This window comes from Danio aesculapii, chromosome 4, assembly GCF_903798145.1.
Source record: "Danio aesculapii chromosome 4, fDanAes4.1, whole genome shotgun sequence".
Classification (NCBI taxonomy): Eukaryota; Metazoa; Chordata; class Actinopteri; order Cypriniformes; family Danionidae; genus Danio; species Danio aesculapii.
In genome coordinates this window covers 36,760,295-36,780,863 of record NC_079438.1, presented here as the reverse complement: position 1 = coordinate 36,780,863, position 20,569 = coordinate 36,760,295, and the positions used below count along the sequence as shown (strand labels likewise).

General features: G+C 34.6%; 2 protein-coding genes across 2 annotated transcripts; one reads left to right on the top strand and one right to left on the bottom strand.

Annotated features, from left to right (window-relative positions):
* Positions 1 to 5,146: 5,146 nt before the first annotated feature.
* On the top strand, positions 5,147 to 7,669 carry llph (LLP homolog, long-term synaptic facilitation factor). Its single transcript, XM_056455571.1, has 3 exons — positions 5,147 to 5,218; positions 6,774 to 6,998; positions 7,082 to 7,669. The coding sequence occupies exons 2-3, from the start codon at positions 6,785 to 6,787 to the stop codon at positions 7,246 to 7,248; spliced, it is 381 nt and encodes a 126-aa protein (XP_056311546.1). The 5' UTR covers positions 5,147 to 5,218; positions 6,774 to 6,784; the 3' UTR covers positions 7,249 to 7,669.
* hcls1 (hematopoietic cell-specific Lyn substrate 1) lies at positions 7,657 to 19,322 on the bottom strand. The gene is made up of 17 exons (XM_056455570.1): positions 19,202 to 19,322; positions 18,516 to 18,599; positions 18,310 to 18,383; positions 17,757 to 17,886; positions 16,161 to 16,271; positions 15,967 to 16,021; positions 15,772 to 15,882; positions 15,549 to 15,659; positions 14,414 to 14,524; positions 14,068 to 14,178; positions 13,912 to 13,967; positions 12,873 to 12,939; positions 12,572 to 12,720; positions 12,279 to 12,404; positions 10,704 to 10,854; positions 10,512 to 10,583; positions 7,657 to 8,623 (listed from the first exon to the last, which is right to left on the bottom strand). The coding sequence occupies exons 2-17, from the start codon at positions 18,597 to 18,599 to the stop codon at positions 8,490 to 8,492; spliced, it is 1,653 nt and encodes a 550-aa protein (XP_056311545.1). The 5' UTR covers positions 19,202 to 19,322; the 3' UTR covers positions 7,657 to 8,489.
* Positions 19,323 to 20,569: the final 1,247 nt, after the last annotated feature.

Below are 20,569 nucleotides of genomic sequence, written 5' to 3'. Positions count from 1 at the left end.
ACTGATCCTACATTTAGAAATTCAACACACACAGCAAGCGAGAGCATGTGTTTGTGTGTGCTGCTTGCATGCTGATCATTTCAGAACATGATGTCCTGGGACTTAATTATTTCACACACAACCGCGTCACTCTCGCAGCAAGAGCCCTAATTGGGGGAGTCAAAACACACAGCGATCTCCAGAACTCCCCTTCTGAAAGAGATCTCAGCTGAGTGCCAAGAGCAAAGTCACTGGAGCAGCCCAGCAGATGGGCTTTTCAGCTCTCCTTCATAATGCTATAGTGTTTGCTGGTCCCATGGCTGACTGGTGAGGGTAATCCACCATTTGTTTGGTTTTATCTATGAGTTGTTACCTAAATCTACATACAAAGGCTTGTGGGGCCGTAGAGGCATATTATCAGACTGGCTTATATGAAGAGATGGACGGAGTTCACTGTAAATGAGCTCCAAGGAAACATCAGAACTTTTAAACTTCATTCATTCATTTATTTTCCTTCAGTTTAGTGCCTTATTTATTAGGGTTCGCCACAGCAGAATGAACCACCAACTATTCCTGCATATGTTTCATGCAGCGGATACTCTTCCAGCTGCAACACAGTACTGGGAAGGCTTTTAAACTTGTCAGAAATCAGAGAACAATAATAGTCAGAATTTCACACAGGACAATAACTTTTGTATTCGTGTTAAGCTTTGTCATTCAACACTGGAGTTACATTATAACCTATAATCTACACAGTACTGCAATGTTTAGCACAGAAAAAAGACAAAATTTTGGTGTGTGTGCGTATTTGTTTGATCTCAAATCCACCTGATTCAAAATTCTGTTATATTAAATTGAATTGTTGTAAAATGACATGGCTACTACTTAAAAGCGCTTAAAGTTATGTAATGGGGTCTCTTAACATTTAAACTTTTGCCGTGGGTTGAGTTTAGGGGTAGAAGTATAAAACAGTATAAAACCCTTTTACAGTATAAAATACCTTTCCATGTGTATCTGGGTCTGGGTCATTTCAGAAGCTCTAAGAGTCAATTCACGATATTTACAAAACATGTCTCCATAAAGATGCTTTTTAATACCAATTGTTTTTTACACAACCAATAATTGTCATTATAAAAACTCATTAACATCTAAAATTCCAGTGCATTTAAACTATGCAAATAAATTTGATGAAGACATAAGGGAAATATGAAGTTTTACTTAAGATTTGAAGCTAATTACATGAGGGTCAATGTTCTATTTAGGTTCACCTGCTAATTTAACCAACATAATATTAATACTTGAATTTTGTGTATTAAAGGGTCTATAGTGTGAATGCATGTACTAAGAAAGGAATATATCTGGATAAAATCCTTTTATACTTACAATATAAGTGCAGCCCTGCAGTAAAACATTCATTCATTTTCCTTCGGGTTAGTCCCTTTATTCATCAGGGGTTGCCACAGTGGAATGAACCACCAACTTATCCAGCATATGTTTTAGTGGGAAAAACCCATACACACTCATTCACACAATACTCTACGGCCAATTTAGTTCTTTCAATACACCTATAGCGCATGTCTTTGGACTGTGGGAGAAACCGGAGCACCCAGAGGAAACCCGCACAAACACGAGGAGAACCTGTAAACTCCTCACAGAAATGCCAACTGACCCTCCTGGGACATGACCAGCAGCCTTCCGGCTGTGAGGCAACAGTGCTAACCACTGAGCCACTGTGTCGCCCTGTAGTAAAACATCTACCTGTGAATATTAAATTTGGCATCAGCCACTGATCACCACAGTGAAGAAAACTGCACTTGCCGATAAAAAAGATATTTTGCAAAACAAATTTCTAAGCAGTCCGTCTGCTCTCCATCTGCTGTGAGTCACGCAACAGATCTGTTAGTAAAGCTAAGTTGACAGGTCAGCTTGGTCAAAACAAACAAAGCTTGTTTTTTACATTTTTTTTGTGTCTGTTACAATATGTTTGTTTGTTTTTAACTGAACTATAAATCACCACTTCAGCAGCTCTTATAAGGCTACGTCAAACTACAGGTTTACTCATATCTAGTTAGTTAGTTCATTTATATAGCACACGTGCTGAACACAATCAACTAAAATAGTCATACAACATATACAGTGCTCTGCATAACTGAGTACACCCCATTTTGAAAATAAATGTGTTTTGGTGCATTTAAACAAAACAGATTTATTAAACAGATATACAGTATTTATTAAAATAAAATTTTAGTCACCAAACATATTTAGAAATTGTTAGAAATGGAAACAAAAAAAAAATTAAATTTAGGCAAAATGTTGCAGAAAAAAACAAACAAAAAAATTACAACTTCAATTTTTTGCATCGCATGATTTTTCCTCTTCTTAAAATTTGTATTTAATATTTTTCTATTACATATAAATATGGGTGAACTAGTTTTGGAACGTTATCGTAAGTTATTTTGTTAGATAAGCTCCAGATTTAGCTTCAGTGCTGACTTATCTAATGTATATGCACAAATACATTGTATAGCTTCCTATTAAAAGTATGAATTCAAAAGATAGATTTGTGAGGGGTGTAATTATGTCCTGAGCACTGTACATATCAACTAAAACATAAGACAAACCCCTCAGCATTAAAAAGGCTCAAATGCTAAAGAACAAAGATGCCATTTTAGAAGTTATTTAAAAACAGATTAAGTTGGAGTGTGTCTAATGTGGGGTGGAAAATTGTTCCAGTATTTTGGGGCGATGACAGCAAAAGCTAGATCCCACTTCACTTACACCGGGACCTTGGTACAGAAAGAATAAACTGATCAGATGACCTACCAGGATTATATAGACCATTTCAATGTGGCGATGTCATTGGGCCATGAACATTTCCTGCTTGTTATCAAACTATTAACAAGAAGGAAATGTTAATTGTAACAAGAGGCAAGGAAATAATTGTAACGAGGCAATGCAATCAAATACTTAATGTTAAAACAGCTGTCATAACATTTTTTTATCAATATGTGGCTCTTTTTGGATTCTCGGAAGCTACATGATTTAAGAACGTAAAACAGGAAATACGTTGGGACCACTGTTATTGTTTGCATCCCTCAAAGTGGTCTATACATGTAGGAGATCTGATAAATAAGATCAATCTGTGACCTAACAGGCAGCCAGCCCAGAGAGGAAAGAACTGGGAATAATGTGTTCATGCTTGCGAGTGCCTATCAGAAGTCTCACAGCCTCATTTTGAACTAATTGCAGTTTATTGAGGGCATTTTGAGTGATACCCACATACAAAGATTTGCAAAAGCATGCCTGTATCCAGGGGGGTTCGGAGGACCCACCCCTCACTGACAAAGAATTTGCCCCATTTGCTCATATGTCCTATTTTGACTGCTGTGGAACATAAATAGTATAATAACCCATCGAAAAAGGGTTTTAAGAACAAATGAAATTGGCTGTCGCTTTAGTGGGATCTTTATTCCCTTTAGCTAATCAGCTTTGGCCAATGCTAACAAATATTTTCATTTTACAATCTGACGTAAGAGAAGTCATCTTTCGCTACTGTATTGTTTTTTAACAGAGAAAACATTTTACGGGTAACTTTTATTCTAAATCTTCTAGACCTTATTCTTCTTGATACAAAAAAAAAGAGCAATAAAACGTGCCAAAAGTGTACCATGTTGAAATTGATTTGAATACTAGCTTGGCTATTGTTGTTATCCATGAATTTTTAAATGTTTTTTTGTTTTTTTACAAGAGAGTGAAGCTCTACATTATTATAATGCTTTAATATATATATTTTTTTTATTCAAAGTCAAATTCTGACTGAGGAAAAATGTGCTGGCTAGTTTGTTATTTGCCTAATAAATGACAATATCCTACAGTTTTTAGTTTAAAACTTTAACAGATTCCATTTTTTTTTCTAATGATATTTGATGTAATTAATATGTAAAATAAGTATTATTTCACACTTCATTATTATAAATCATTAGGAAATATTTTTGGTATATCAAAAAGTGTGGTTATGATGACCATCCGACAAGATAATTGAGCTAAAAAAGTGCTTAAAATGTCCCTATAATAACGTTTTTTTGTTGTGCGTTTGTTATTTTTTGTTGTTATTGTTTTTTCCCCCCCTTTTGTTTTGTTCTAATGTTCTTTTTCAAATGACATGTCTATATTGCCTTTCCAGAGACTGTGTGACTAATTGGTCACCAATATTAGTACTTAAAGATGGTATGATGTCTATCTATTGACTTATTTACTTATTCTCTTATTTTTAATGATTACTTTAATTTCTATAACCCATTGCACATTTTTTGTAAAACTTGTCTTTGATTATGTCTGTAAAAGTACATTGTACAGTCATTTTGATAACCTTAAATAAACGAAAAAAAGAAAAAACTCACTAAAATGCAGTATTTAAATCTCAAAATTAAATAGAAAATGAGGCGTATAACTACAAAAAAGGTCCACTTTTTGAGAAAAAAAAAGAACCACCCCTTTCACCAGGTTGGCTACACGCCTTAATAGTCAAGTCTCCCCAAAATAAAAGCATGAATCACCTTCTGAACTATATTCTCTACCATATCTACTTTCTTGTGTTTTAGAGGAGTGTGTTCAAGAATAACTTGCCTGAATATACAGAATTTCCTTTTTCCTCCTCCTTGCAGTCATATTTTCAGATGATTTGAAAACCTTAGTATGAAAAACAAAAGAGCAAGTCTTTTAAACCAGACCTCAATCAAATGTTTACATTTGTGTGCTAGAAGTGTATACAAAATAGTGTTATTAATAAAAATAATGTCTGAGTTGTATGTTTAAAGGTTTGCTTTTGTTTTGTATCGTTAGAAAACTTGTAATAAGAATATTTGGCATTATTAAAACAATCAATCAAATGTGGAGGTGAGAATTGGTTAATACTTTTTCTCCTATTCGCCTCAAGTATCTATGACTGCCAAAGTACGACTTGTAACTGGGATAAATCTACATTTGGGGATAATTTGTTACTTAATAATGTGTCGTTGGGTCATTTTTGTACTTCAACTCACCTCTCGTTTGGAAATGTCTACTAAACTTAAAAAGTCGGCCGCAGTTCTATCGCCCTCTGTTGGATTAATCGCGCGAACACACGAGCAGTCAAACACATGATAATTCGTCGCAAAACAGGAACTGTCGTAAATCTACTCTGCTTAGCGGCAGTTGTACACAAGATACACGTGTATCCAGAGCTTTTGGGAATTTTAATGTAAGTGGCACACTATCAATATAAATAGAGTTTTAAAGGACCGTTATCATAGCATAAATAATGAAGTTTGCATACTAGCGTTGTTTTACTTGATGTCTCTTTAAATACAAAGCTAGTTTTGCATGTATGAGATGGCTAACGTTAATGGCTAACAAATATCTTCGTTTTCGTTTTAAACAGAGTGCTTTTACTTATGAATACTGTGTATTCTGAGGGTGATTCGTTAATTAGAAGGTGACATTTGTAATGTTATGAATGATTGTTACCGGGTTATTTGAGCTCTGTATCTGTGTTTCATGCTTATGAAGTGATCAACACGTTCAGTCTCAGTAGGTCGCCGAGTTTTGAGGTCTTGGAGTGTCTAATCACGAGCTGATAATCAGGTGAATCAGGTGTCTAATTATGAGGGAAAGACACAAAATGTGGAAAACACTAAGGAAACTTCGAGATTTCAGACTAGAAAGAAAGCGAAAAACATTTTCCTTTTTAATATAATAAAATTTTCTAGCATCTAGACCACATAAGTATGATACTTTATGTATGATATGAAACCTTTATTTTTTTTTACGTAACGTTACGTTTAAATGTGTCCCGTGTAAAATATAAAACAAGGACAATCATCAGACATCCAGTGTTATTCGGTGTAATAGTTCATTATAATTTTAAATCTCGTCAGTCATACTTATAATACAAATCGTTGTAAATCTCACGTGTTTTTTTTTTTCTTCTGTTGAACACAAAATTAGATACTTTGAAGAATGCTGGCTGCTTGCACCCACAGAGTTCCATAATTGTAGGAAAACGAACACAGAAGTAAATTGTTGCCAGCTACCATTGAGTCGAAATATCTTCTGTGGTCAACAGAAAAATGAAACACAAATAGGTTTTTAACAAGAGATGGGTAAGGAAATGACATCATTTGTATTGGACGAACTCTCCCTTCAAGGGTCACAAAATATCACCAAAAATATTAAAACTAATTCATTAAAAATATATTTTGTCACTTCACAGAAAAAGAAAATATGGAGTCCTGCAGTTTGTCTTGTGTTCACTTGGATTTCCATTCATTTTTTCGTATGGAGAGTAAATAGACAATTTGATAATTCTCAGTTTTACTGAATTAACTAAATGAAATATTGATAAAGGTCTTATAAAATGTCTTCTAATTCCATATAATTCTTAATTTCTTAACTCCTACTTTTAAAATTCTTAATTTCTATGTTTAAAAAACTTTGAAAACCTATTGCCTTTTTTGCTACTTGCTATCTGAAAACATTGTGTATTGGCTATACCTTTTGGATGAAATGTAATCAGTTGTTTGTTTTTTACAGGGAAAAATATTCAAATCTAGACAAATTGAGAATTGTAAAGTGGTCTCTTTTTTTCATGTTTGTATTTTTTTATCTGAAGGCCTGTAAACATGGATGTAAATGATAGACTCATTGACAGTTTTTTAAATAAAACTACATAAAATGAACAACATTATATAACCACATATTACTGGTACGTTAAGTAATCATTACCTTGTTTTTGTCTTTTTTTTTTCTGACCTCAGTTTCTGTCAAAATGGCAAAGAGTTTACGCAGCAAATGGAGGAGGAAAATGAGGGCAGAAAAGAGAAAGAAAGTTGCCCCTAAAGAGCTGGCACGACTCAAATCAGCACTGGGTCAGGGAGAGAAAGGAGAAATCTCCATGAAAGACGTAGCCGAAATCGCCACAGTTGTCCCACCTGAGAAAGTCAAGCAGAAGTCAGCAGATGTAGACATGCAGGAAGAAGAGGGTGAGATTTTATTGAAACACTTGAGTTGGATTTTCTCACATTAAAATGCAGTTGTTTAATAATCTGTTGTTGCTGAATTGCAGCGGATGGTGGAAAGATGGATTTGGACACTAAACGCAATAAAAAGACAATGTTGGATGAACACGGACGATACCCCGTCTGGATGAACCAAAGGCAGGCGAAGAAGCTGAAAGCTAAACGTGTGGGTAAAAATAGTAAACCTAAACCCAAGAAGAGACTTGCCTGGTAGGTGGACTGACCTGCTTATGCATGGACATTATTCCTGTGACTGCGGTACAGGGGCCTGTTAATCTACTTCATGTACATTTCGTTCATTTCACATGTCTGTGAACTGTTTACGGAGATTTGAGCAAGAAATATCTTTACATTATCAGCAATTCTGAAATGTAATGACAGATCTGTTATTGACAAGATACTGGTTGTGAATTCTTGTTGAAAATTGCTCTTCAGTTCACTATGAAAATATGGAGCAGAGGGGAAAAAACAAGACTCTTCCAATACAATATATCGTCTTTTTCTTTCTTTTTTGATCCATGTCACACTCAGTGGGTCTGCTTTATTTTGAAGTTGTGATGGATTATGTATTTCCTTTGTTGGCCTGTGAGTGTGCATACATTTGTTTATCTTAATAAATCCATTATAGCTCGTAACATATTTAGTCTTTTATTTTGTGATCAACACAAATGCATAACATTGAGTTAATGAAGCATAAGCCATATAAATCTTGGAGTATAAAATAAAACTATTTCTTTAAGGCAGCATGGTAAACATTTGTAAATCCTTTGTACTCCTCACATACACTTATTGTGGTAATATGACATTTTGTAATTTAGTAATGATGCTCAATCTAGAATTTATGATAAACTATTATTTAAAATATCACTTTGGAATATTTACACCTTAAAAACATTTCATACCGTACAACTTGAAATCGTCTAAAACAGTTGGGAGTAGTTATTTAATGTTGCATTACTACACACACTACCGTTCAAATGGCTGGAGTCTGTAATTTTTGTGCTATTATCTTACATAAATTAATACTTTTATTTAGCTATAAAAGAATGCATGCAACTGACCAAATATAATCAAAACTATGTCAAGAAACCATAATGTTACAAAGGATTTCTAATTCAGATATTCAGTCGTTCTTTCAAACTTTATAATCATCATTATTTATATTCATTATTGGGTTTTTTTTTTTTTTTTTTTTTTGGACAAAGTATACATACATAACATGCATAATTATTGCAAAGTATACATACATAATTATTTAGGCTTACTTGATTTGGGACTTGTGGAACTTCGCATCGATGGATTCAAAAACTTGATAGATGAAGGCTCATTAAAATAACCAAAAATGAATTCTCTCTCTGTACAATTTAGTATATTGCACTTGTTTGTCAGATGAATGCAATAGAACTATCTGTAAATGGCTAATAAACATTCATTTTGACCACTGATATTTAGCAACTACAAAAGCTCCACAAAGCTTGCAGGAAACAGGCCTGTGCGGCCATGACACATTCCTTTCCACCAACCCTCATCCACCATCTCAATGTTAGTGATGATGTCATCTGGCATAAAGGAGATCTCATCACTGTCCTCTGCAAAAAGTATAATAAATATGCATTAAAAACACGCACATACAAGAGAATAATTCCACAGAGCTGTTTGAAGGGAGAGTTCACCCAAAACTGAAAATTCTGTCATCATTTAATCACCCTTTACTCATTTCATACCAGTTTGACTCACTGTTGAAGACAAAATAAGATATTTCGAAGAATGCTGAAACATGTAACCATTGACTTCCATAGTATTTGTTTCTCCTACTTTGGAGGTCAATGCTTACAGGTTTTTGGCTTTCCTCAAAATATCTTCTTTTGTGCTCAACAGTATAAAGAAACTCATAAACAACTTGAGGTTGTGTAAATCAGAGTAAATTTTCATTTTTGGGTGAACTACACCTCAGGGAAACCACAGTTCTCTTCCAAAATTGAGTAAATCATTTCCGTGCTATGTGCTTATGAGAACAAAAACAGCACTTCATAAGAAACTGCAACAAAATATTACTAAATCAAATGAATGCAACCAGGGAAACCGCTGTAGCTCCATTGCTTGCATAATAAACTACAAAAAAAAGCTGCCGTCTTGTTATCTTGTGTACAGAGGTGGCAAACTGATGTTTGTGAAGCAACCAACTCAACTTTAGCCAAATCATTACAGTGGAAAACTTTGGCTCAGAGATTTCAGAAAGACTAAAACATATAAGCCTCCATTTTATGCAATATCCCAAAATGCATGACTGGAAACCTATCTAAAGGTCTTGTATAAAACTAGTATTGATATACAGTTTTACTGATCTGATCACAAATGGACAATGTTATATACAGGTGTGAACAGTCTAAAAACGTATTAGCTTCCAAATGTTGTTGAAAACATTACATTGGATTGCTTTCATGAAGTAAATACTCATGGGTTAAAAGTGTTATAACAGCAGCAAAAGACTAGCTACTATTTGACTACTGATCTCATTCTTAAGTAAAGCACCTGTTGTTGAAGCATGCTGATCAGATGGAATTTTGGAAAGCTTTCAAGTTGATACTTGATGATTTAGTGGCCAAAAAAAAAGGTTTTGTGACTGCCAGAGCACACAATTGGTTTTGTTTGTGACACCACAATGATAACTATTCTACCTTAATAAAATCTGAGTATCTCTAAAGTGATGTGGGGAAAAAATGGTTTCAACGGTTAATTTTGTGTAAAATTTAGTTATATATTTTTCACCTAAAAAATCTGATATTGACTACAAATTAGATTAGTAAAAATACAGTCTTTGGAACGCAGCAACAGCTCACATTCATTTCTTTGGGAACACACAGGTTTGTCAAAGTTTATTTCAAGCATAAAACATGCTATTAATAATATTTTTATGGAGCGCAACATATACAGGAAGGTGATTTCACTCAGCAAAAAGTGCTGAAAATGCCTGATCCATTTTAAGATTTTCTTCAAAAATGTATACTATAATGTACATACATGTCAAAACTGTATTAATTCAGTATTAGGACCTCACTTTTGTGAGGGTGTATAGTTTGTTAGTTTCACTGCTCAAACATATACTCAGTCTTTTTAGTTTAACTTCTACAGAGAGATACAGTATTAAATCTAAAGAATTAATAAGAGATGCAATCTATCAGCAGACATCTAAATTTGTTAAGTATTTTTCTCTTAAATTTTATTAAAAATTTAGTAGATAGGTTAAATGATATTGATCAGTATGAGAATTGTGCGAGCTTATTCTGCAATATTAGACAGAAAGATCAGAAGCTCATTCGCAAACACACTCATAGATGTCCCTCATCAAAAAGTGGACAAAAGAGGTTGGTTTAAATGGCAGGTGTAAACAAATGAGTATCTGATCAACCAAAACTCATCTTAATACCCGGTGTAAACAAGGCCTGAGTTGTTATGCAGTTTTACACTTGTACGTACCTCCTTGGTAGTCATAAATGGCCTTGGCTGTTGTTCCTCCCCCACTTAAATCTTCATAATCATTTTCCCCAGCTGTTGACAAATCCAAAAGATCAGGTATTACAATTTAGGCAAACATTTTTTCATCAGTTATAATTAGAGCCATTTTTTCCTTTCCAGCACATGTAGTAAATGTCAATGAGTGTGTCAAACCTTGGGCAGAGTATGAGCCAACATCCTCATAATCTTCCTCCTGAGGAACCTCAGGAGGAGGTTCACATTCAGCGTAGGTTTCGTCTTCCAGCAAATCAGATGGTCGCGGCGGCAGAGACGGCGGCTCCTCATATTCAGACTGATCCTCCTCCTGAAACACAAACAAACTGATCAGATTCTCTTAGTATACGTGCTTATAAAGAGAGCAATGTTTTATTATTTGTCTCCAAACTATGATGTGTCTTGTTTTTTAAAGGGCTATTTAAATAGAATTTAGTGTGTTATTAGTGTGTATGTGTAAGACACTGCACAAAAAAAAATAACAATAAAAATAATGAAATTGTTAAAATCATGTCTCATCCAACATTGTTATTAACCCCCTAAATTTGCATTTAGTACATAAAAAGATGTTTTTTTTTTTTTTTTTTCATTTGAAAAAAACAACAAACCAAACAACCAAAACAGATTAAGGTGTTAAATTATTCAGGACTGATGCTGGTAAAAAAACAAGTAATTTAAAAAAGAAATGATTAAAATACAATACTTTGGTATTGTGACGGGGTCAGATTTCTGTCTTCAAATTCATCCCAGAAAGCATCAACGTTTATCCTTTTTCTCATTACTTTATTCATATGACTATTTTAATCAGTACTCAATCTTTAAAATGATTTTGACTAATGAGTAAAATAAAAATGACCTAATTTCAAAATATATTTAGGAATGTTCACTTTGGGTGTCTTTGTCCCTATCTTTGTCTGTCAAAACTCTATTTTCAGGAGCTTCCAAATCAGGTCAGAGGTCATAGAGACCTCTAGTAGAACTGGATTCTTGAAGAATCGGAAACAACTGTTCCTATGGTTATTTTCTATGTGATAATTATGTCTAAAGTGATATATGCCATAATAAGTGTTAACATTTTTTAAGTTAATTCCTCTGTACGCAAGATGCCAGTTTGGATGTAGATTATACATCTGGTTTTTAACCAGTTTTGATAAAGATGGCTAAGAGTACGCTTAGCCTTGGGTAAGAAACAGATTGTACTTTGTGTGTGTGTGTGTGTGTGTGTGTGTGTGTGTGTGTGTGTGTGTGTGTGTGTGTGTGTGTGTGTGTGTGTGTGTTCTGTTCATTTTTGGATCATTTCACAGGTCTGGGGCCAACTCTGAAGTGGCTGTCTGACGTTTGTATGCTTGAGATATTGTATACATGCACATGGAAATTTTCCTAGTCTAATCAATCAGGTTAAAACACCTATATGTATGACACAGTTAATAACGTTATGTGAGAGCATAATTGTTGTGGATTTGTAATTGTAAGCAGAGGCCTACAAGCTCATTGTGACTGTTGAAGCTGGCTTCTGCTGCTGTAATCACAAACTATCTTTAGTAAAGTTTCTTTTAATTGAATCTCTGACTCAGGCTCTTCTTCATCAGACAGACAGCTCATTTTTGGGTTTAAACTATAATGATCCCTTTGTTTTTGTATTGTAACAGACATTTTTGTCCTCTGTGTATCTATGCGTAACATTTTTTCAACAGATGCACAAGTGTTACTTCAAATAAAAAAAAAGTGTCTTGCCTGAACTTCAGGCTCCATCTCTTCTCTGGGAATTGCCGGGAGTTTCCTAAACTCTTGTTGGGGTTTCTGTGATACTGGCACAGGGGGAGGACTCTGGTCCTCTTCCTCCACATGCTTGCTTTGCTCCTTAGAAGAGAAGACCAGCAATACTCAGTGTTCATCTGTGTGTGTGTGTGTGTGTGTGTGTGTGATTGTCTGGTGTATGTGGGTGGGTTATTTATTCTTACTGTGGCTTTCTATTAAACTGCAGTGTGCAAATCTATATATAAGTATATGCATCAAGACAAATGAACCTCCTGTTTGCGTCGTGCCTCTTCTCGTTCTCTTTTCTCTCTAGCGAGTCTTCTGGTTCTCTCCTCCTCTGCTTTCTTCTTGTTGTCCTCATCCGAGGCCTTCGCCATGTTCTCAAAGCGAGCTTTAAGGTTTCCAGCTCCTACACTTGCTATTACACACCAATAACACATAATCAAGTGTCAGCTGAAAATATATACAGTAGACCATTGTCCTCTTAAAATGCATGAATGCAATTCTATTATTACACAAAAACCAATCAAGCTGAATTTTAAATGCCAATTGGCTTGTAGAAACACTCACAGCCCTCGAATGCTTGAGGCTTTTCATATGATGATGGTGACTCCATCTCACTGAATGAGGATGCACTCTGTGGGAAGAGACTAAATGTACATTCACTAGGAAGATGTCAAACATTTGCTGAATAATTCAGTTTCTGCATCAGTGTTTTAAGTGACACTGCAGGCAAAGAAATAAATAAAAATAAAAATATTTCATGCAACCTGTCAATTTTGAATCATTTGCCTTTTCCTAAAGTTTTTTTTTACTTCAGTCTGATAAAAAAAAATTCTCATAGTTGCAGCTTTATGTATATATTGCATAAATTTGACTATATTTGCCATAAGTGCAACTATTTCAATACAAATATTTGTATAGAATTATTTCTTGCAATGCGAATTTCACTGGTGTGACTTTATTTCTTGAAATTATTCATTTTTCATAATAACAACCTATTACTGTAAAACTGTGACTGGAATATTTTGACTTTTCATTGTGACATTCTCTTGCAAAAAGCTTTTTTTTTTTTTACATCTGTGCATTTTTCTGTCAATAAGGGACTATTTTAAAAATTCAAATTTCATTTTTAATATCATTTTTATTATTTACAACTGCTACTTAATATCTTAAAATGCAACTATTTCTTATTTTTTCAATCTATGAACAACTTTAAATTGTGTTAATATGTACAATTAAATGACATTTTTTACAGCATGTTATTAGTTCTGTAATCACATTTAGAATTACACTGTTGACCCATTTCTTACACCTACATCCACCCTCAAACCCACCCATATCTGTCCCTAACCTTACCCGTATCCCATCTCAATAGCACCATATGTTGTTCAATATGATCAGATATCACATATGAACACAGTAAGTACATTGTACTTGTTTTTAAGTGCCTAGTATGCCACTTAATATGAAGTGAGGCTCAACTTAATAAATAAATATAAGTAATTAAGTAAGTCATTAAACAATTAAGTAATTAGGCAAGTAATTAATTAAGTAAGCAAGCAAGCAAGCTTCCAAAATAATGGATACGCAATTTTATGAAGCTTACCTTATCCATACGATCCTCCTGGACTCCATAACGTCCTCCAAAACCCTTTGCATAGTCTGGCATAAATAATAATATTTTAATGCATGTGCTATACAATCATTATAAGACATAAGAGTTTCCCATAAGTCAAATGATCGCAGGCAATATTTTCAACACCTTTCTGTGACTGATGTTTCTCCGTTTCTCCCTTATAGTCGTAACCCAATGCAGCCTTGTCAACCTTTTCTTTTTCCACTCCATATTTACCCCCAAAGCCTTTTGCATAGTCTATAAGATGTTCAGAAAATAGAATTATTTCATTGGAGTAAAATTTACATGCAGATAGATCAAAACATTTTTTTGTCTGAAATGTATCCCAGACCCTATCTTGAAGTGGTTTAAGCAATCAAGTCTTAAATGCCTTTCAAAGGACATTTACATCTGGTCTATTCATGATTGTATAGCTATCCAATTACAAAAAAAGCATGTAAACAGCCCTTATAACACCAGAGGTAGAACTTACCTTTCTGTGACTGATGTTTCTCCGTTTCTCCCTTGTAGTCATAACCCAATGCAGCCTTGTCAACCTTTTCTTTTTCCACACCATATTTCCCCCCAAAGCCTTTTGCGTAGTCTGTGAGATGTTCAGAAATCAGAATTATGCTTTATAAACTATCCTTTAAGCAAACAAGTGTCAAATTTAGATTGAAAACTGGAATGTTTGTCAATGTAGTCTCGTTTACAACTGGTCACTTTATGTGTTTTCACATAATTTTATGGATATTAAAAATATATATATATATATACTTAACCCAGTTACTGTAACTAGGTCAGTGTTTCACAACCCTGTTCCTGGAGGCACACCAACAGTACATATTTTGGATGTCTCCCTTTTCTGACCCATTAACTTCAGGTGTTGGAGTCTCTTCTGATGTTATGATAAGTTGATTCAGGTGTGTTTAATTAGGGAGAGGTTGAAAATGTATACTGTTGGTGTGCCTTCAGGAACAGGGTTGGGAAACACTGAACTAGGTTACATTGATCAGTGATAAACCCATATAAAAACATTCAATTTGATTCTTTGTACTTCACTCAAGTTCCTGTAAAAATCCAAAAATAATAAATTAAAGCTCTAAAATACAAATTTTTGTTGTTGTATAGACATACTGTCCACAAAACAAAACACTGTTCTTTTGTAAACAAACAAAAATATAATGCTATATTTTTCTATTAATTTTTCTCTCCATTCAGGCACAAATGCCTGATGCATCTCTGCTGTTAATACTGCAATTTTATATTAATTTACATTCTAATTTCATTGCTCATAAAACGAAAAAATAAAATTGAAACAAGCATCCCAAAAACTCAACTGTGTATTGCCATTGTCCTGCATTTGCGCTGTTCTATCTGACAGTGTAATATAGTCTAGAACATGCTTTCATGTGTTTATTTTTTACACTTTGGGAGGAGTAAAATTCATATGTAGATGCATTTAGACTTTTTGTTGTCTGGAATGTGTCCCAAACCCTGTTTTGAAGAGATTTGAGCAATCAAGTCTCAAATGCGTTTCAAAAGGCATTACATCTGGTCTATTCATGATCTGATAGCTATCCAATTAGATAAAAAGCATGTAAACAGGCAGCACAGGTAGAACTTACCTTTCTGTGACTGATGTTTCTCTGTTTCCCCCTTGTAGTCGTAACCCAATGCAGCCTTGTCAACCTTTTCGCTTTCCACACCATATTTCCCCCCAAAGCCTTTCGCATAGTCTGTAAGATGTTCAGAAAGCCATATTATGTTTTATAAACTATTCCTCCACCAAAGGAAGGCCAAAATAACTCATAAGGATCAGGAGAACACAAGATCAGAAACCAAAGCGACCTTTCTGCGACTGGTGTTTCTCAGTCTCGCTTTTGTAGTCGTATCCCATCGCAGCCTTGTCAACTCGCTCTTTCTGCACACCATACTTGCCACCAAAACCTTGAGCGTAATCTTAGGAAGAGTAAAGCAATGACTATTATAGACAGAGGAGAAAAAATAGAGGACAAAACTTGAGATGTTTGAATGCAGACTTACCTTTCTGAGATGCATGCTGCTGTACCTGAGCCTTGTATTCATAGCTCATGGCAGACTGGAGTCAATCAGTGATGAAAGGCAAAGAAAATAAAGAAATTTTATTGCAGATTCCTTCAACATTCATCATTCATTTTTTAAAACTAATTAATTATTAACTTATTATTTAAGTATATGGAAGGAAGAGAGGTTCTAACCTTGTCCACTCTGTCCTTCTGTACACCAAATTTACCCCCAAAACCTTTTGCTGCATCTGTCTGGGATGAGTGCTGTTCCACCTCTGCCACATAGCTGTGTCCTAAAGCACCCTGGGAAATTCAATAAACCGTCAAATGAGAATTTGAGAATCACTCACAAGAATTAAGTTCTCCTAACAGCAGCCCAATGTACAGCACAGAAATTTTGTATAAGACTGAAGGCCTTTATTCTGTGTAAACAACCTGTTAGATGTACACTGTTCTGCTTAATACATGACTTTTTGACACAAAACATTGACATGAGCTGTAATAATTTTATATGTATTTAATTATACATAATTTGCAGAAAGAAATCAAATCTCATCAAATGGCTGAATGCGGCCTGCTACAATAAACTACTTGCATTATTATGGGGTGCATGCACAGGGTCTTTTAATTTTGAGTAATCCAGCTCTGGTGAACTGTCATGCCATTATAAAATCACCACCTTTAAGATCTGTTTTTTTTTTTAAATCAATAATCTCAATCTCTGCCTGATTGAGATACAATATAAAGTGGGTCTCAGACCGGACAATAAGCAATGCATTAAATGTAATTGTTCCACGCCATGGAAATTTATTGTACCACAGTTTATTTTTCAATGGAGGTTAAATTGCATTTCATCTCATTTTACACCTGAACAAGTAAATGAACTTAAGTCTATTTAACAGTTTATGCTTTAATTAAATTACATTATCGATACTGTAAAAGGAACCTTATGAAATTGAAAATAGTCACATCAACCTTTCATCAGAAGTTTATTGGTGGCTGAAAAACACTTGCTGTAATGAAGCCCATTCAGTCGCAAGATGGCAACAACAGTCAAGAACAGCAGCGTGACAGATAAGCTAATAATATGTATATGAATGTTAACTAATGGCCAAGATAATAGGAAGTACCCAGATGCGCCTGTGCTATTAGTTTCATTGGTTATCTGTGCATAACACCGGGATGTTGATTGACCAGTCAGATTCAAGTATTCTAGACAGCTGTGTAATAAGGATATTTAATGAGTTGCATATATTCTGAAGCACAGTAAAACAAAAAAATAAGCTATTTAAAAAAAGAACATGAACAAAACTAGAGAACTCTTTCAGATATCAGTTATTTGTGTTAATATGCGCCTGCTGGTTATTTCCCTATTTATCTAACAACACTTTTACTGACTTTGTAAGATGGTGAGCCGTTAATGTGACTGGACTAGATTTCAACAGCTAGACTGTGGAAGTTCAAATTCTGCAGAACTCATGCAAAGAGTATATTGCCTACAAATACAAGCAAAAACTGTTAATGATTGTTTTAATGCTCCATGAGTTTTAATTTAATTTCATCATAATACCTCATGGGTACCTTCTTGGCTTCGAAACAAAAATTGTAATGTTATTCACCTCTCTCACACAGAAGTGACTTTCTAACCAAGTACTTTACCGTTGGTCAGTAAAGCCACTCTACAAGATTTTTGGCCCTCACATGAACTCCTATTCAAATTATTGGATGTAAGGAAATAAGAGGTAACAAAGAATCATTTGACACTTTAGATTTTTTTTTTTATCTAACCTTGTCCATTCTGTCTTTCTCAACTCCAAATTTCCCTCCATAGCCGTAAGAAGCTTTAGGACCCTGGTCCAACTCCTTCTTCTTAACCACCTCATGTTCCCGAGACACATTCTGCCTGAGATCTGCAATGCTATACACAAACACAGACACATGTTACTACATGCTGCAACTTACCATGGAATGTCAATGTGGTAGTTTTGCAATGCACTCATTTCTTTGCAATTAATTCCTGGTGCTCATTTATATTTTTAACTTAAAACTATAACTGCAAATTACACATACAGTTATTGTAATTATATTTAATATGCAGTCTGACAGAGCAATATCTTATTCCGCTTCTGACATGATGTCAGCTTGATCTTATCACTCCATATTTGGAAATGCAACTCAAGTAGGCTGCAGTTCTACTTCCTATTTCCTCTATGTAGAAAGTAGCAGTATTTTAAGCAGTGCTTTCTGTTCAGTGCTACGTGGTGGCATGAAATCAACCTGATTTATCAAAATACTGTCGCATTTTACTTTTAGTGTGAAATGTAGCATTTGTAAGAGTTACCTGATGTGTTCTTTTCGGCCTGAACCTTCTATGGTTTTGGCACCCCATCTCTGCTCTTGTTCTGAGACATCATTCTGAGCACAGACACATTTATGTAGCAATAGTAGTAATAATAATAAATAAAGAAATTAAAAAAAATGTGCTTGAAAATGTGACTCTACATATTTACATCAGTACTTCAGTTTTTATTCCTCCTCTCTTCTTACCTCAAAATTTGGATCTGTTTCCCAGTCGTCCCCCTGTGATTCAGTCTCCACAGTAACATCATGCCCCACTACAGATTTCCACATCTATAACAACAAGAGAAGTCAAGATTTCAAAGGTCATATTACATTTCCGTGTGTGCATAATACTGGGTATTGATATACATTGCTTAAACTAATGTATAAATCTATAAAATGATAGTTATTATCTATAAACAATGTTTAAGTGACGACTTGAAGCAATATTGTAGTAAACAGGAAATTAGTAATAAAACAGTAATAAAAAGTATGTGTGAACACCGCAGCTTGTTGCTTTAATTTCAACGTCTAAGGAAAAGTTTAAAGCAAATAACATTTCTGTGAATGAATATCTAATTACATAAAGCAAGTTAAAACTTGCACTCCAAGTTCCTCATTTGTTGTAGAGCATCAGATGGAAACTTTTGCACGTTCATGACTAAAAATAATAATTACACCATGATTTTAACAGCAAATGAGAACATTAAAATGCAGGTACATTAACGTTGTACGTAATATAAATACAAAAATATAACTTTGTCTTACCTTAACGGAGAAAAAAGTATGGCAACTTTAACCTATCAGTCACTTCCTGACTAAAAGTAGTTTCGTTTTTTTTCTGCATGCATCGGCAATAACAATATGACCAGACGACAATTAGGAATACTCACTTTGTTATTGTTTTATTTCCGTCTTTTTGTGTCCGTTAAGTGTCAATGTCAGCGTCAGATAAACAATAGCTCAGAGCTCAGATTTGACCTGCGCTCGAATGCGCGCCCCCTATGCGGAATACTATAGGCGTCGTGCACGCGGTTACGCGCAGCTGCGTCCCACCTGTGCGCTTCAAACCCGTTAACATACAAAAAAAACAATACGTTTTATTGAACGTACATATTGTCCAAAAGTATCAAAAGCATTAAGTTAATATGTAATTAACGTACTTACGTTTTATGATTCATTGCATTTATCAAATATAAGCATTAGCCACTTAATTGGATGCCACAGTTCAACTGCTCCTCAATGAATATTTATGAAGGCAGTAACTCAACATTTAGAAGAAAACTTAAAGGGCAAACAGAGCATCAGAGTAGGGGCAAAGGAAATTTAACTGGAAAATTTCTGAACTGATCATCTAGTGGGATTTCCACAAACCACTTGAAGGGTTTATAAGAAATAGTCTGATAAAGAAAAAATATCCAGTTGTGGCATTTCCGTTGATACCAGAAGGCAAAGGAGAACTTCCTGACAGCTTCCGTTGATAGATACTCAACAGTAACTCAAATAACTTGTAACAAGGTCTGAAACAGATCAAACATGGAAGCAGATGAGCTACAGCAGCAGAAGAGGCATTCTTGTCAAAGTTCACAATGGATAATTAAAAATGCACAGCAGAAAATTTTAAGTTGTGTGGTGTTAAAAGTCTGAATTTCTGCTACAACATATTCTTATTGTTGATCAGAATTTGGAATAAACTGATTCCACCCTGCCTTGTTTCATCAGTTCTGGTTACTGCTGCTATTGGTGTAATGTGGCAAATTTATAATGGACCCCTTAGTACCACCTAAGCATTGTTTTAACACCACTGCCTATCCAAGTATTGTGTCTGACCATGCCCAATCCTTCCATGTCCACAGTAAACCCAATGAGGTAGTTCAGTGTACTCAAATATTCTCCACAGACACCAGATATGCAATATGGACCAAAATATTTTGAAAATGTTGCCAGCACAAATCCTGGTACTGGCAACTGTGGCAAGTTTTACCTAATACCTAAAACTAGTAAGTCACATAAAGACAAATGGGTTAATGTAGTACTTATATTTGACACACATTCATACTATAAATAATAAATATTCAGTGGTTGGGAAGAAAATTAGTACCTACCTCACAAACGGTGAAGAAAGCATTTGGCACCATTATGAGAACTCAAAATGCCATGAGTAGGCATTTATTTCAAACACACGATCAACTTAAAACAGGTTAACTGTACAATCTATAGTACAATAATATCACCATCATATCTAAAAACACACCACGTCA